This window comes from Eretmochelys imbricata, chromosome 10 (assembly GCF_965152235.1).
Source record: "Eretmochelys imbricata isolate rEreImb1 chromosome 10, rEreImb1.hap1, whole genome shotgun sequence".
Lineage (NCBI taxonomy): Eukaryota > Metazoa > Chordata > Testudines > Cheloniidae > Eretmochelys > Eretmochelys imbricata.
Window position 1 is genome coordinate 45,255,710 of NC_135581.1, and position 16,347 is coordinate 45,272,056.

At 46.2% G+C, this 16,347-nt stretch overlaps 1 protein-coding gene across 1 annotated transcript in view; it reads right to left on the reverse strand.

The window, feature by feature from the left end:
* Window positions 1-15,839, reverse strand: part of OAZ2 (ornithine decarboxylase antizyme 2) — a 28,227-nt gene extending 12,388 nt beyond the window's left edge. Inside the window, 3 exon segments of the mRNA XM_077828840.1 lie at window positions 5,318-5,389; window positions 5,391-5,466; window positions 15,499-15,839. Of these exon segments, the coding sequence (XP_077684966.1) occupies window positions 5,318-5,389; window positions 5,391-5,466; window positions 15,499-15,839 (489 nt within the window).
* Between the last annotated feature and the right edge of the window lie 508 nt (window positions 15,840-16,347).

Consider the following 16,347-nt stretch of genomic DNA (forward strand, 5'->3'; position numbering starts at 1 on the left):
CGTTAGAGGAGAATGTGTCAAGATAGTGACTTTTTAAAGACAAAACCTTTACCTCATGTTATTACAGTCTTGAACTAAATCTCTCAGATTAGACGCTCAAGGACAAATTTCCATTTTAGTGAAAATTTACTGTGCACGAGACACCTAATCTGGTTATATTTCTTAATTAATCCAAGAGGAACAGCAGGAAGGACCATGTGTACTGACAGTTTATTGGGGAAAAAGGATGTTATGATCCACCAGAGCCAAATGACTTGAGAACCCCATGTGTGCAGCTTCCTCTTGGCATGTACAGCACCCGCATCCTCCTGCCAAGTTTACCCACCCAGAGCACGTACTTCAGCACAAGTCCCTGTCTGCAATACAATACCAGCTCTGACCGCAGACTATGTTGTGCAGTAAAGCTCTCTTAATTGAAGAGCTGAATCTTAAGTTTCTTAACATAAAAAATGGCAATAAAGAAAGGCAACCCAACCCGTTCAATTTATAATACTGCTGGAAACAAATACTATGTGTTTAATATTCTAGTCTCAAATGGGGGGGGGGGGGGAGGGGAGGGAGGGAGGCAGATTCTAAGGAACAGATGCCCAGGGTCAGAAGTTAACATTTCATTTACAGCTGCTTTGCACCAACCCAAGTGCCATACTGGAATAAATTATGTTAATAAGGAATTACTTGCTTTCAATGGAGGCCCTGTGACAACCCATAGGGGCAAAGATTAAATGGATTTTTGCCAACAGCACCCAAGGAATTAAACTTAATACAGGTACAAGAACTAGGGGTCACCAAATGAAATTAATAGGGAGCAAGTTTAAAACAAACAAAAGGAAGTATTTTTTCCACACAACGCAGTCAACCTGTGGAACTCTTTGTTAGAGGATGTCGTGAAGGCCAAGACCATAACACAGTTCAAAAAAGAACTAGGTAAGTTCATGGAGGATAGGTCTATTGATTAGCCAGGATGGGCAGGAATGATGTCCCTAGCCTCTGTTCGCCAGAAGCTGGGACTGGACAACAGGGGATGATGGATCACTTGATGATTACCTGTTCTGTTCATTCCTTCTGGGCACCTGGCATTGGCCACTGTCGGAAGACAGGATCCTGGGCTAGATGGCCCTTTGGTCTGACCCAGTATGCCCGTTTTTATGTTATTTGGGACACTGTATTCTTAGACAGCAATTAATGCCAACACCCCTGCTGGAAATCTTTTCAGTGTCAGTGGTAGGCGAGAGCAATTCTAAACGAGAGGCCCCTCAAAGCCATTATATTTTTCAAAAGTGTCTTCTCCAGAGGGGACTTCATTCCAAGTGATTGTGTCAGTGGAATACACAAAAAAACTTGAGTCAGATTAGTGAATGAATGACAATGAGGTTGGCGAAGTGAACGCTCTTCAGAGCCCCCGATCTCCTACCCATTGTTTTCTAGGTGACTCAAGAATTCCTCCAAAGTCCACTACTGATGCCCTACCATTTTTCTCTTCCTCTCTCCAAACTGATATCAACTGTTACTCTTATGTTAACTTTTTAAAGGTAGCTGCAATAGACATGGCCCACAGGAATCACTCATACCACTGGATTAATAATCCTAGCAAGGATTATGTTGCCTTCTCTGCAAGTACCAAAGGGCTATATAGCGTACCAAAGCTGACATTTATAGCACAGCACAGTGTTTAACCACAAAAAGCTCCTCCTGCCAGAACAAAAAAGAAAAAACTAAAAAGTTCACCGTGCTCAAATTAAAAGAAAAGTCATCCCCAAAATAGGTCAGATAAAATGACCGAAGTGTCTTATACTCTCAAAGATTCCAGCAGGATATTTTTGTGACTGTGACGCTACAGGGCCTATTTCCCCCCCCCACAGTCAAAGTAGATGTTGCCTAAAGAGTGCACAGTTAAATATCTGTCTAGCACAAAGGACAAATCAAACATTTCTGAATTGGTAGGCACAGCATGCCATCAGGGTTCCAATCACTAACAGATCCTTACTCCTTGGGCTGATGGGAGAGGTCTTGTGGCAGGTTATCCCATGAAGGAGAAACATTTGTCACTCAAAGATAACCCCATTAAACTATTAAGGAGTGTGCTACTGATGAACTTTGTAGGAAGAGACAGACAATTCTCAATGGCTGGAAGCTGAAGGGAAAAAAACAGAACTGAGGGCAAAAAACAAAGAAAGATACAGACGGATTTATGGCTGGACGGGACCTTGAGAGGTCATAAAGTTCAGTCCCCTATACTGAGGCAGGACCATGTATTGTAAACCTAGACCATCCTTGACTGGGTTTTGTCTATCCTGTTTAGAAACTTCCAGTGAAGGGGATTCCACAATCCCCTTTGGGAGCCTAATCCAGGATTTAACTATACTTATTATTCAAAAATTTTCCCTCGTATCTAACCTAAAAATCTTGCTTGCTGCAGATGAAGCCCATTACTTCCTGTCCTACTTTCAGTGGACATGGAGAACAATTGTTTACACTCCTCTTTATAACAGTCCTTAACATATTTAAAGGCTTATTGGGTCCCACCTCGGTACGCTTTTCTCAAGACTAAACATGCCCAGTTTTTTCAGCCTCTCTCGATAGTCCAGAAGAGAGCAACAAAAATGATAAAAAGTTTAGAAAACCTGACCTATCTCCAATTAGTCCACATCTTTCCACTGGACACAGTACTTCATTTGAGGCCTCACCAGTGCTGAGTACAGTGGGACAGCTACCTCCTATGTCTTGCATTGAACTCTCTTGTTAATACATGCCAGAATGATATTAGCCTTTTTCACAACTGTATCACATTGCTGACCCATTCAATTTGTGGCCCACTATAACACCAACGTCCTTTTCAGCAGCACTACAACCTAGCGAGTTATTTCCCAATTTGTAGTTGCGCATTTGATTCTGTTTCCAAGTACTGTACTTTGCACTTGTTTTTACTGAATTTCCATCTTGCTGATTTCAGACCAATTCATCAGGGTCCTTTTGAATTCTAATCCTGTCCTCCGAAGTGCCTGTAACTCCTCCCAGCTCACTGTCATCTGCAGACTTTCTAAGCACACTCTCCACTTCATTATCTAAGGCAATAATGAAACCTCTGACTAGTACCAGACCCACGACTGCCCCCTGAGGGACCCCACTAGATATTATCCCCCAATTTGGTAGCAAACAATTGATAACTACTGTGAGTATGGTCTTTCCAAGCAGTACTGCACCTACCTTATAGTAATTAAATCTAGACCACAATTCCTTAGTTTGCTTATGAGAATGTCATGTGGGACTGGGTCAAAAGCCTAACTAAAATCAAGATATATCACATCTACTGCTTCCCCCCATCCACTAGGCCAGTAACCCTGTCAAAGAAGGAAATTAGGTTGGTTTGGCATGATTTACTCTTGACAAATCCATGTTGGCTATTCCTTATAACCCTATTATCCTCTAAATGTTACAAATTGATTGTTTAATAACTTTTTCCAGGTACTGAAGTCAGGCTGACTGATTTATAATTCCCCAGGTCCTCCTTGTTCCCATTTTTAAAAAAGGAACTATGTGCAACCTTCTCTAGTATTCTGGGACCTAGACCGTCCTCCATGAGTTCTTGGAGAGAATCGCTAATGGTTCCGAAATTGCTTTAAAACAAAAGCTCCAGCTGAAGGCATTTTACTATGCGTTCTCCTCCTATATACATTTCAAACAATACCTATGGTAGGGGTTGAAAGTGAGGAAGCAGCCCGCACCCTTCCATACTGCTATCATCAGTAATCTCTAGGACACAGCATTCCTGTCTAACCTGTAAGACTGTCAGCCACTCCGGTTTAGCATTTTATCTTTTTGGTCCCTACTTCCTATTGTTCAGAAGATGTTTAGAAAGTTACTTCACGTGTTTACACACCAGCCTCATGGATACCCCAAGGAACACAGAGCTCTGGGAATAGTATTGGTGAGTTAATTATTCAAAGCAGATCAGCAGAGAGAACTCACTTATTTCTCAATTAGTAGGTGGTATTTTTTTCTTTAAACAAAACCGCATTCAGGCCAGTGTTTCTACTTGATTAACCTGGCAGTGTCACTTAAGTTTAAGGGTCTTACCTTATTTATCTAGTCTAGTTACCTTATAACCAGTGCTTGAATTATAATGGAAAGAAGTAGGGTAGTCATTAATGGATGGTGCTGGATGCCACAGCAAGTGAGATGCCAGGGTATTCCTTGGCCTGCTTCTGTGCTGGCATCCTCTGCACTGCCAAGCCAAACTCAGCTGCACAAGACTGCCTTTCCCCCTCTGCCTTCACCATCCCCTGCTTTCTGCCCTGCCTCTTCTCCTAACCTCAACTGCCGTTCCTCCACCCCAAACTGCCCTACCCCTAACTCCACCATCACCCCTACCTGTTACTGCCAACCTTCTGCCCTGCCTCTTCCCACAATCATAACTCCCCCTTCTGCGCCAACCAAAATCCCTTCTACCTGCCACTACCACTTACATCCCATCTGACTTTTGACCTCACCTACTGCCCTTGACTTCCCAAGGCTCTGCACCCACCCAACTGATCCTAGCTCCCCAAGCTCTGTCTATGGATTCTCCATCTCACTTCGATTCCCCACTCCACCCATGCTTCTCCCAATGTGTAGCTCCTAAAAGGGACAGGATTTGACCTTTGCCCCCCTCATCTGCTGTGGTAGCAGCTCCCGTTTTCTGCTCTTTCCCTCTTGTAGGGTTCCTGGCTTGTGCAATTGCACCCATCCCCCTTTCCCATCTCTTCACAGCCCATGGCCGCAGGAGCGGTTGGGACAGGACTCTGCAGGCTTACTCTGATTTCTGCCAAGCAGCTGGCCAGGGCGCTGGACCACACCTCTCGCTTCCTGCCAGGACGAAGGGGCTTCTCTAGAGGAGAGCGTTGGAGCCCTGAGAGACCCCAGTGAAGCACTGAGCCTGGGCAGCAGGACCTGCTTTGTGTGCGGGGGGGGATCTCCTGCAAACAGAGTGGTGGCACCGGGGCCCTGATCACCCAGGAAAGCCTCCCAGTCTCTTTCCAGACCATCCCCTTGTGGTGCCCCACCTCCCACTGCCATGAGGCAGGGGCACCTGCTGATCTCTCTGCAGCACCACACCCTGCTCCTGGCTGCACAGGGAGAAGGGCCAAAACAGTACCCCCCCCCACCCCGCACCTTTGATTAAATCGGAAGTAGGGTGGCCCCTAGAAGTGGTAAGGCAGCCCCAGCCCCCCAGTCTGAGCATTGCTTATAACAAAACAGTAGCATTTCTTTGAATCCAGACCTCTCAGTTATAAAAAAAACAAACAGGCAATTCGTTCTCTACATATTGAGTCAGGCTCACCTTATATATCAGAGAAGGATCCCTGCCACACCCTCGCCCACCGGGGATCTTCGACAGTGGGTGAGGGGCATCAGGAGCACCACAGAGGCCCTGGAACAATGTGCCTGGAGCATGGTAGCTGGGGACTGTTACTCAAAGGTAAAATACTACTGCAAAAGAGAAAAAACAGCACAAAGTTATATTAGCAAATATTTAGTGGTTCAGCTGTCAAGACTCCAAATGACAATTCGAGAACACTCGTGATAGAACGTCACTGACAAATTTCATGTTTCTAGCACTTGGATGTGTAAATCAAAGATACCTGAGCTCTGTTTTATCAGAAAAACTGTAGTGTTATTTGAAACGGAGGAGGAGGGGCTTCTTGTAAAAGTTGGGAGTGTGCTGAGCAACCTCCCACCAATAAGGGAGGTTTGGAAAACTGCCAATAGCAGATGGCTGGAAAGGCAGGACCACATGAGTACACATTTTCTATAAACAAACACCTACAAATAAACAGGATCTAGAACAGGGAGGTTTAAATTTCACATTTTCAAAGAAGGAGGAGGAACGAGGACGCTAATTCTCAAAACAGCGTAAGTGCACTATAAAATGTTTAAGATGTTGACATTTTCATATTCCAATAAAGCCTCATGTGAGACCCAATGTCAGGCTGAAGGATACTTACAAAGTTTTCCACATGCACTTGTGCCCTAAATGTTGTTGATTTCTTGTGGGGCGAGCACAAGAGAGTAGAGAATTCAGAAGCTTACTTGGGTTAAGAAAGCTTCCCTTACAGTTCATGCTTTAATACATAGCCAGAGGGTCACTGAAGCAAAGACTAAGGGCATGGCTATACTACGAAGTTTACAACGGTGCACCTACACCAATGCAGCTGTGCTGCTGTAAACTCTGTGTAGCTGCTCTAAGGCTATGTCTACACTAAAACTTATATTGGCATAACTTATGTCGCATTTCGGAGCGTGAATATTAGCAGGAGAGCATCTCCTGTCAACTTAGCTACTGTCATTTGTGGAGGTGGTTTTATTATTCCAACGGGAGAGCTCTCTTCCTGTCGCCATAGAGCGTCTTCACCGGACACGCTACAACAACATCACAGCATATATAGGCATGGCCTAAGCCAGGAGTCTCAAACACATGGCCCACGGAGTTATTTGCTGCGGCCTGCCAAGCTCCCTGCATCCTCCGAGTTATTTCTGGCAGCTGCCAAGCTCCCCTCCCCCGCCACCCCCTTTCCCCCACAGCGCACTGCGTCTGCACTCCTCTGCCTACCTCCTGGTGCTTCCCGCCGCTTAGCACTTTCCAGGAAGTATGGGGGAGGAGCGGGGAGCCACACGCTCAGGGAAGGAGGCGGAGAAGAGGTGGTGATTTGGGGAAGGGGCGGAGCCTCATGGAATGGGTGGAGTGGGGGCAGCGTAGGTCAGTGATGCTGTCCTTGGGCCAACATACTAGTCCTCATGTGGCCCTCCTGGTGATCTGAGTTTGAGATCCCTGGCCTAAACCGACAGGAGAGCACTTTCCCATCAGCTTAACTACTCCTGCCCTTGCTACCGCCAACATAGCGCTATCCACACCAGCACTTATGTCACTGTAACTTATGTCACTCAGAGGGGTGGTTCAGTCACACCCCTGAACGACATAAGCTGTAATACACAGACATAGCCTAAGTCTCTTTTACACTCCACCTGATATTCCAAGACCTCTAGCAAGTCAATGAGGGAAACTATTTTACTTCTGGAGCGTTGGTTCTTTCACTAGCACTGTAATAGCTCCTTTTACTGGGACACTGCTTAGCAACATTACACTAACAAAACCTGCAGAAACCATGCAAAGAAGCAGGTGGTCATTCTTTACGATTCCTGTTATGAAAAACCTCAGTATGAGGTTATATAAATATCACCTTCATAGTTCCACTTAAAACAATGGTGTTCTGAGTAGCTCTCAGAGAGGGATAGTCAGTAAGGAACACAACACATTAAAAACGCAAAAAGCAGCATCCACATTAAAGATCCTAAGTTTACAGCAGGTACTCCTGCACCTTTTGTACACTTTTTGTACAGATTAATCTAGTTGTAAAGTAATGTTTTCCAGAACTTTTTTCCCCTCTGTGCTATGCAAGAATCATTTAAGTTTTCAAGGACTGAGTCCTGAATGATCCTCTACATCAGGGCTGCCCAAACCAGTTTGTTTGCATGAAAGGGGATTGTTTGAATACCAAGTGACTGATGAAACGTTTACAAAAGAGCCAAATTTTAACTTGTGAAGGCAACTGTAAACACTCTGGCAAAATACAGACTGAAACACTCTAGCTACAGTACTACTACAATACTGCAGAATTTAAATCTTCTTCCCCTCTGCCATTTCAAACATTCTAACATACAACATGCTTTGGCACTATTCTGAAGGGGCATTACTCCCTTTCAACAGTTTCAACAGACTGTCTGGTACTAGATAAATATATGGCAGGCTCCTCTACACACATGCTCAGTTGCGTTTTGTATTAAACCTGGTCCTTCCTCATCACCGGAGCAATCGATTGGTTGTCACCCCTCTCTAGTGGCTACTGGCGTAGAGCTGCATGACAAGACGCTTTGCAGTGCATCACCCATTCCCTCCCACAAAGAAAGCTGTTGACAGCTTTGTTACCCCCCCCCCCCCAAACACACACACACACACACACACCAGTGAACAGCGCAGCACTGAGAACTCCCCATTCAAGTCATGATCATTGCTTCAAAAAGCTGAATAATGAAGCAAAGTGATGAAAACCAAATATTTTTACCTAAGGTAGCTCACATGAAACATTTCCTAATTTCATTTTTCTTGGTAAGTGTGGAATTTATTATACAGGGGATAGTCATACTTCCTAACCATAAGCTGTATTATGAATCCTTTATGCTATGCCAGGCCCTTCACTAGCATCCACAGCTTGGACCCAGAAAGCTCAGCCAAAGTGTTTACAGAACAGCAGTTTATTAGACCTCTTCCATTGCTATGTTTCCTTGGACCTGCATACTACTGCCAACCCCCATCCTCCACCCTCTCTATCTATGCCCCCAGAAAAAGACCCAAACCAATCTAGCCAGGGTCCAAAAGCTGTACCTCATGCTACATGCAGAGTTAGTACTATGGGGCAACTCAGCTCTCCTTGTAGGGGACGTAGATGTGGAAGGAGCAGATTAAGAAGCATCTGCCCACTTTCACAAATCTGTACCAATGGCAGCCTTGGAAGGAACGGTATATAAGTCTTAGCCTCAAACCATCTGAGAAACATACACTCTTGCTCCTGGCAATTATGATCAACAATGTTTTTATATACTACTTAAACCTCTCACATTTCCCCTTTGCATTCATTTACTGTGCACTATGAAGATTATCCTCTTCTCTATTGCTTCTGCCTTTCTCCTTCTCTTTTCCTGGTGCTGGCTCTTTTTTTGGTAAAAAGCTGCACTCCTTCAGTTACAACATACAGTTGTTTTTTAGTTAAAAGGCTTTAGGTCAATAAATAAAGACACTAGATTGTCTAAAAAGCATACATCATGTATTCTCTAACTCCTAAGTATAAACGTCCTTGTGTTAAGTCCCATGCCAAATACGAGCTATTTTCAAGCGTGCATCTGTGTGTAGTGGACATCATTTTATCCTGCTAAACCTTTAGATATCCCAAATTACTGTCCCACTGGCATTTTGGCTACCAGTCTCCCCCAAGCTTCTTTGGCCTGGACAACAGGGAGGCATTTGGTGTGAGAGTTCATCAACTCCTGATCCCAGACTGAGTCAACTCCACAGTGTGTCTAGGGATCCATTGCACCAGAAGCATACGTGCCTAAGGGTATGTCTACACTACGAAATTAGGTTGATATTATGGAAGTCGATTTTTAGAAATCTATTTTATACAATCAATTGCATATGTCCACACTAAGTGCATTAAGTCAGCGGAGTGTGTCCTCACTACTGGGGCTAGCATCGACTTACGGAGCAGTGCACTGTGGGTAGCTACCACCCACTGGAATTCTGAGTTAAGCTCCCAATGCCTGATGCAGCAAAAACATTGTTGCGGGTGGTTTTGGGTACGTCAGCCACCTTCCCCACCATGAAAGCAACGGCAGACAATCGTTTCACGCCTTCTTTCCGTGCAGAGGCCATACCACGGCAAGCGTGCAGCCCGCTCAACTCAGTGATGCTGTCGCTGTTATGTCCCGGGTGCTGCTGGCAGTAGATAGTGCAGTAGGTCTGCTAACCATCGTCACCCACCGCTTCCGCTGCAACTCTGCTCTCCTGCAGCTTGGGGGATCTGTTCTGGTCCTCCTGGGTGCTGCTAACTGTCGTCATACACAGCTTCCACTGCAACTCTGCTCTCATGAATCCACCTCGCAGATTCTCTTGTCGCTCTCTATAAATATCTATTCTTGGGGCACCCGTCTTTAGCCACCGCCTCCACGGCAACTCTGCTCTCCTGCAGACGCCATACCATGGCAAGCATGGAGCCCACTCAGATCACCACGGCAGTTATGAGCATTGTAAACACCACGTGCATTATCCTGCAGTGTATGCAGGACCAGTACCTACAAAAGGAGGCGACGGCAGCGCGGTGACGAGAGTGATGAGAACATGGACACAGACTTCTCTCAAAGCATGGGCCCCGACAATTTGGACATCCTGGTGGCAATGGGGCAGGCTCATGCCGTAGAACGCCGATTCCAGGCCCAGGAAACAAGCACAGACTGGTGGGACCACATAGTGTTGTGGGTCTGGGATGATTCCCAGTGGCTGTGAAACTTTCGCATGCGTAAGGGCACTTTCATGAAACTTCCTGACTTGCTTTTCCCTGCCCTGAAGTGCAATACCACCAAGATGAAAGCAGCCCTCACAGATCAGAAGCAAGTGTCGATAGCCCTCTGGAATCAATTTGGAGTGGGCAAATTGACTGTGGGGGCTGCTGTGATCCAAGTAGCCAACGCAATCACTGAGCTGCTGCTATCAAGGGTAGTGACTCTGGGAAATGTGCAGGTCATAGTGGATGGCCTTGCTGCAATGGGATTCCCTAACTGTGGTGGGATGATAGACAGAACGCATATCCCCACCTTGGGACCAGACCACCTTGGCAGCAGGGGTACTTTTCAATGGTGTTGCAAGCACTGGTGGATCACAAGGGATGTTCCACTGACATCATTGTGGGACGACTGGGAAAGGTACATGACGCTCGCATCTTCAGGAACTCTGGTCTGTTTGAACAGCTGCAGGAAGGGACTTACTTCTCAGACCAGAAAATAACTGTTGGGGATGTTGAAATGCCTACAGTTATCCTTGGGGACCCAGCCTACCCCTTAATGCCGTGGCTCATGAAGCCATACAAAGGCACCCTGGACAGTAGTCAGGAGCTGTTCAACTATAGGCCGCACAAGAGCAGAATGGTGGTAGAATGTGCATTTGTACGTTTAAAAGCATGCTGGCGCAGTTTACTGACTCGGTTAGACCTCAGCGAAACCAATATTCCCATTGTTATCGCTGCTTGCTGTGTGCTCCACAATATCTGAGGGAGTAAGGGGGAGACGTTTATGGCGGGGTGGGAGGTTGAGGCAAATCGCCTGGCCGCTGATTACACGCAGCCAGACACCAGGATGATTAGAAGAGCACAGCAGGGCACACTGCACATCAGAGAAGCTTTGAAAACCAGTTTCATGACTGGCCAGGCTACCGTGTGACAGTTCTGTTTGTTTCTCCTTGATGAAAACCCGCCCACTTGGTTCACGCTACTTCCCTGTAAGCCATCTGCACTCCCCCCTTCGATCACCACTTGTAGAGGCAATAAAGTCATTGTTGTTTCAAAATCATGCATTCTTTATTAATTCAATCACACAAATAGGGGAATAACTGCCAAGGTAGCCCAGGAGGGGTGGGGGAGGAGGGAAGCAACGGGTGGGGTGGTGGATGATGAGAGGAGGGAAGGACAAGGCCACACTACACTTCAAAACTTATTGAATGCCAGCCTTCTGTTGCTTGGTGAGTCCTCTGGGGTGGAGTGGTTGGGTGCCCAGAGGCCCCCCACCCCACGTTCTTGGGCATCTGGGTGAGGAGGCTATAGAACTTGGGTAGAGGGCGGGCAGTTATACAGGCAGCATGTCTGGGGCTGTGATCCGGAGCAACTGTTTGCCTCTTTGATAGGCTTGCCTGAGCTCCTTAATTTTCACACAGCACTGCTGCGGGTCCCTGTTGTAGCCTCTGTCCATCATGCCCTTGGAGATTTTGGCAAATATATTGGCATTTCATCTTTTGGAACGGAGTTCTGATAGCATGGATTCGTCTCCCCATACAGCGATTAGATTCAGTACCTCCCATTCGGTCCATGCTGGAGCTCTTTTGCTATTCTGGAACTGTATGGTCACCTGTGCTGATGAGCTCGCCACGCTGGACAAACAGGAAATGAAATTCAAAAGTTTCTGCGGCTTTTCCTGTGTACCTGGCTAATGCATCTGAGTTGAAAGTGCTGTACAGAGTGGTCACAATGGCCAATACTGTCGAATTGCATCCACACTACCCCAAATTCGACCCAGGGATGTCAATTTCAGCGCTAATCCCCTTGTCAGGGAGGAGTATAGAAATCGATTTTAAGATCCCTTTAAGTCAACAAAAATGGCTTTGTCGTGTGGATGGATGCAGGGTTAAATCATCTAACACTGCTAAATTCGACCTAAACTCGTAGTGTAGACCAGGGCTAAGTTGCTTTCTAATCCACGGCCATCACCAAGATATTTGTTTGGCTCTGGAATGTATAATATATATCTATATCTCCTATATCCTATATCCTATATCTATCTATCTCACATGGATTTCAAAATGGAAAAGATTCCATTTCAATTCCCACATCACTATGGTAGAATTAACCATGGAGATTTCTTTTAAACTGCACATAACAGGTTCTGAGTAGATATGGGAGTGTTCATTTTTGAACACGCTCCTAACAAAGACGACAGGGTTGAGTAACGGACTAACTTAAGTCAGTTCATAAAGTGTCTTGTTTGTCTCTAAATGTTAAAAAGATATACCATGTTCATAGAATGTCTCTTCAAAACACATGACACAGAAAATAAGTCAGATGCATCCTCCAGTCCCTGTTATTGTCTGCACAATTCTGATAATCTTAAGAACCAATACACAGTTTATTCAGGACTCAAAACTATCAACCGATCCAAGCAATAAAATATCCTTGCTGAAAAAGAAACCACTACTCTTGAAGATATGGTTGGGCAAATGTATCACTACTGATTATGAACTTTTGTCAGCTGACAATACCATCAATCTTTATTCACTGGATGAGGAGAGCCCTGCAAATCTGTGGCACAGGGCTCTACAAATGAGGCTTGAAAATTGCTTCTCTTTAGAAGCTCCTTCAGAAGTTAAGAATTGCTCTGAGTTTCAGCTTTATTCACCAACTAACAAGTAAAATTTAACTAGGTCAACAAGAATTGCTAACTAAAAGATAATGCCTAGATCTGCATTATAATCTTCACACCAGAAGTGGAAAAAAACTGCATAAAGGGAAGAGAATTAGTTTAAAAAACAAAATAAAACACCACCATTTCATATCTAGTTTAGAACGCAACATGACCAGAAGAATGACAGCCTTTTCTAGGGACATGCAGTACCCTGTATATCATTCAAGTGTGAAAGTTAATTGTATCATCGCACTAAAACCACTGGTTGAAATATACGTACACTGTATTCTCCATATGTTCTCACCTAACATGCAGGAATAATCCATGCATAAAATAAGTTTATCCCAAATTTGCAGAGGAAAGAATCGCCTACTCTGAAGCAGCCCTAATTCTGTTTTGTAAAGTTTGTGTTTTTTTAACATCAGCTCTTTTTTTTAAGACTACCAAAGGCTTAATACTCTCTAGTTTTCATTACTTGCCAGGGGAGAGTCATATGACAGTCAACTCACTGTACATACTGTGTTGGGCAGAAGTAAAACTCATTCCTGTGTCACATTAATGCCTCTGTGGGAAGCCTCCACTTTTCCCACACCAACATAAGCAATCACCATTAGTGAAAGGTTTGAACACTTCCCTTTTTTCTCATACACATAAGATGCTCCCAGGAAACAGGAATACCCTCTCTGGTGATCCACAATGCCCACCCCATGACAGACAATACCACAAAAGCATTTTAAGGTGACTGAGGTTTAACAAGAAATCCAGAGATTCAAGTCTCAGGATACAAAAAGAATACTATACGGTAGTTTTATAAGGGATGTTCACCTAATGGAAGATCAATTTTTGAAAAACAGGAAAGACTAAGGGAAAGTGTTAAATAGTGGATACATCATTTTGTTTTCCACTTATCACTATCAGCTTCACATTAGTAAACACCTGCTTCTAGATATTACAGAGACTAAGTCATTCAGCTGTAAGAAACAGCTCTCATAAGAAAATTACTGAAGGGTAAATTCTGCTTCTGTAAGGAGTGGACAGGATCACCTACCAGATCAGAATTTCAGATTTAGGCATATTAACTTGCACACATATATCTCAGAGACACAAACTGGGTGAGGTAATGTCTTTTATTGGACCAACTTCTGTTGGTGAGAGACAAGATTTGGAGCTGACAAAGAGCTCGTCTCTCTCACCAACAGAAGTTGGTCCAATAAAAGATATTACCTCACTCACCTTGTCTCTAATATCCTGGGACCAACACGACTACAGTAACACTGCATACACAAGTAACCTGACGTGCATGGGCACATTAGCCTGGCACACAAACGTATGCAGTAAAATTGCCTGGGCATGACTTTGAAAATATGGCCCTATAAATCTTTTCTAGATGTAGTTTTTATAATCCCTTGAACTGGGTTATATCTTCAGGACAGATAATGTATAAGCAGGATGACTATATAGGTAAATTACTGTGTTAAATTTTTTGAGTTAAGTTTAAAAGGAATGCGAGACATTAAGAAACACTAAGGAACAAGCCTTTAAAAATGTGTGAACAACAACATGACATTTCTCATGCCTTACATATGACTGAAAATAAAAGACTTACAATTAATTATTTCACTTTGTGAACACTCAAAAGCTAGACTAATTGTTCATGTCTAATTCTAGTGGATGCAAGCAAAGATCACCACCTCACTGCTGACCTGATTTCTAGGTCCCTGGATGGAATTACTTTATTGTTTACGTAACACTTAAAGGCCTTCAGGGTTTTTTCCAAAAGCCCTGTGATGAGAAGTCTCATATACAAAGTCATTTTGGTTTTATTACACTTTTTTATGTTTAGAAACCACTTATCCAGCCCCCCCACCCCCCAATGTAATGGAAGAATTAATACTAATACTGCAGAACACTTTAGTTTAGTATGGTGACAGGTTTCAGAGTGGTAGCTGTTAGTCTGCATCAGAAAAACAAGGAGAAGTTGTCCTTTTTTATTGGAATGCTCAGCTGCTTCCGAGAGTCTACCCTGATTTTACCAAAAAGCAGGGTATTGAGTTGTAGTCAGATCATTTTCCTAAGATGTAAATTAGTGACACTTTATTATCAGTTTGCAGTCAGAGGCAGCAAAAAGGTGAGACCCCCTTAATACTGCCGACTCAGCATTCAGCTTAGGTAACAGCTAAGAATTACTTGAGGGGAACATTCAGAAACAAAAAGCCTTCCTGTTTTGCCAGACATCCAGTATATGTTTAAAAGCGCCTGTGACGTTTGGTTTCCAGTGAAAGCGATAAGCCGGCCCCCACAGACAGGCCATTCGAGCGGCGTTCCTGCTAGCCCCTTCCTAAACCTCAACCCGAAAGAGTTCACGCTTTGCTTGGGGGAAAGGCGAGTCTCTCTAACGCCTCTTTCAAAACCGGGGCACGATTCAGTTTGATGGCACCAATTCCAAGCCCCACCGAGAGGCCGAGCGCCGGGTACACTTCCAACCTGGGCTCCCCCAAGCCAGATCCACCTCGCGAGCAAACCCACCCCTAAAACGCCCCCTCGATGTCAGGGCTCGGAAAGGCGGCCCTTCGCACCGCGGCCCAATGGCAAGCCCGGGCTACGGCCCCTCAGCTCTAGCAGGCCCAGTCCGGCCCCCGCTGCGAGCCCGCACCCCGAGGAGGTGTCACGCTGCACAGGCGGGCTCCCCGGGCCCGCTGCTTCCCCCGCCGGGCCGGCGCTCCCCGGCGCAGGCCCCACCGGGGTTACCAGAGCCCGGGAACCCCCCGAGCTGGCGCGGAGGGCCCGGGCCTGTCCCGCAGGGCGCCCGCGGCCGGTACCTGTCCTGCGTGTTTATCATCCTCGGCGGCTCCGCGCGGCGCGGGCTCTGTGCGGCTCCTCCTCCTCCTGTGGGGCCGGCCGACGTGCCGGGCTGCTGTATGCTCGCGCTGGGTCTCGGGCCGCTCCGCGCACAGGCCGCACGCCAGCTCCTCCTGCTCCGAGCGCCGAGCTCCGACTGAGCCGCGCGGCGCCGCGACCACGCCCCCCCGCCGCCTGGCCCCGCCCCCGCCGCCGGGGCGCCTGGGAAACCGCGGCCTAAACAAAGGCATCGCTGCGCTCCGCCCCCTCATCCGTCTTTTCGTGTGCTGCGCACGCGCCGAACTCCCCGGGCTGCTGCGCGCTGTGGGGGAGTTCAGCCAGTGTCAGCCGCGAGGGCGAGGGGCGGAGTCGGGGTGTGCGCGCCCTGCGCCACCGTGCCCGCCCGGGGGTGTAGCTCTGGTGCGTGAGCACCCAGCGCAGGCCCGAACCCCCAGGCTGGCTTTTTCCCAGTGAGGCTGCAAAACCAATGCTTGCGGGGTGCCCTGAGCTGCCTGCGGGGATACGAGCCCTCAGGGTTTGTGGCTTCACGTGATTCTGCAGAATCACCAGGGCTAGGCACTTTGTAACCAATGGCAGCTGAGAGATGCTCATGTGATAACGTGACTCCAGGAGCTGGGGCTTAAGAACGCCAAATATCTAAAGCATAGGCAATGATGCAGTCCAGGGCCAGGCTTGCAGATGTGACCTACCTATATGACCAACTGTCTGCCCCCATTACTATGGGTTTTGAGCACTTCT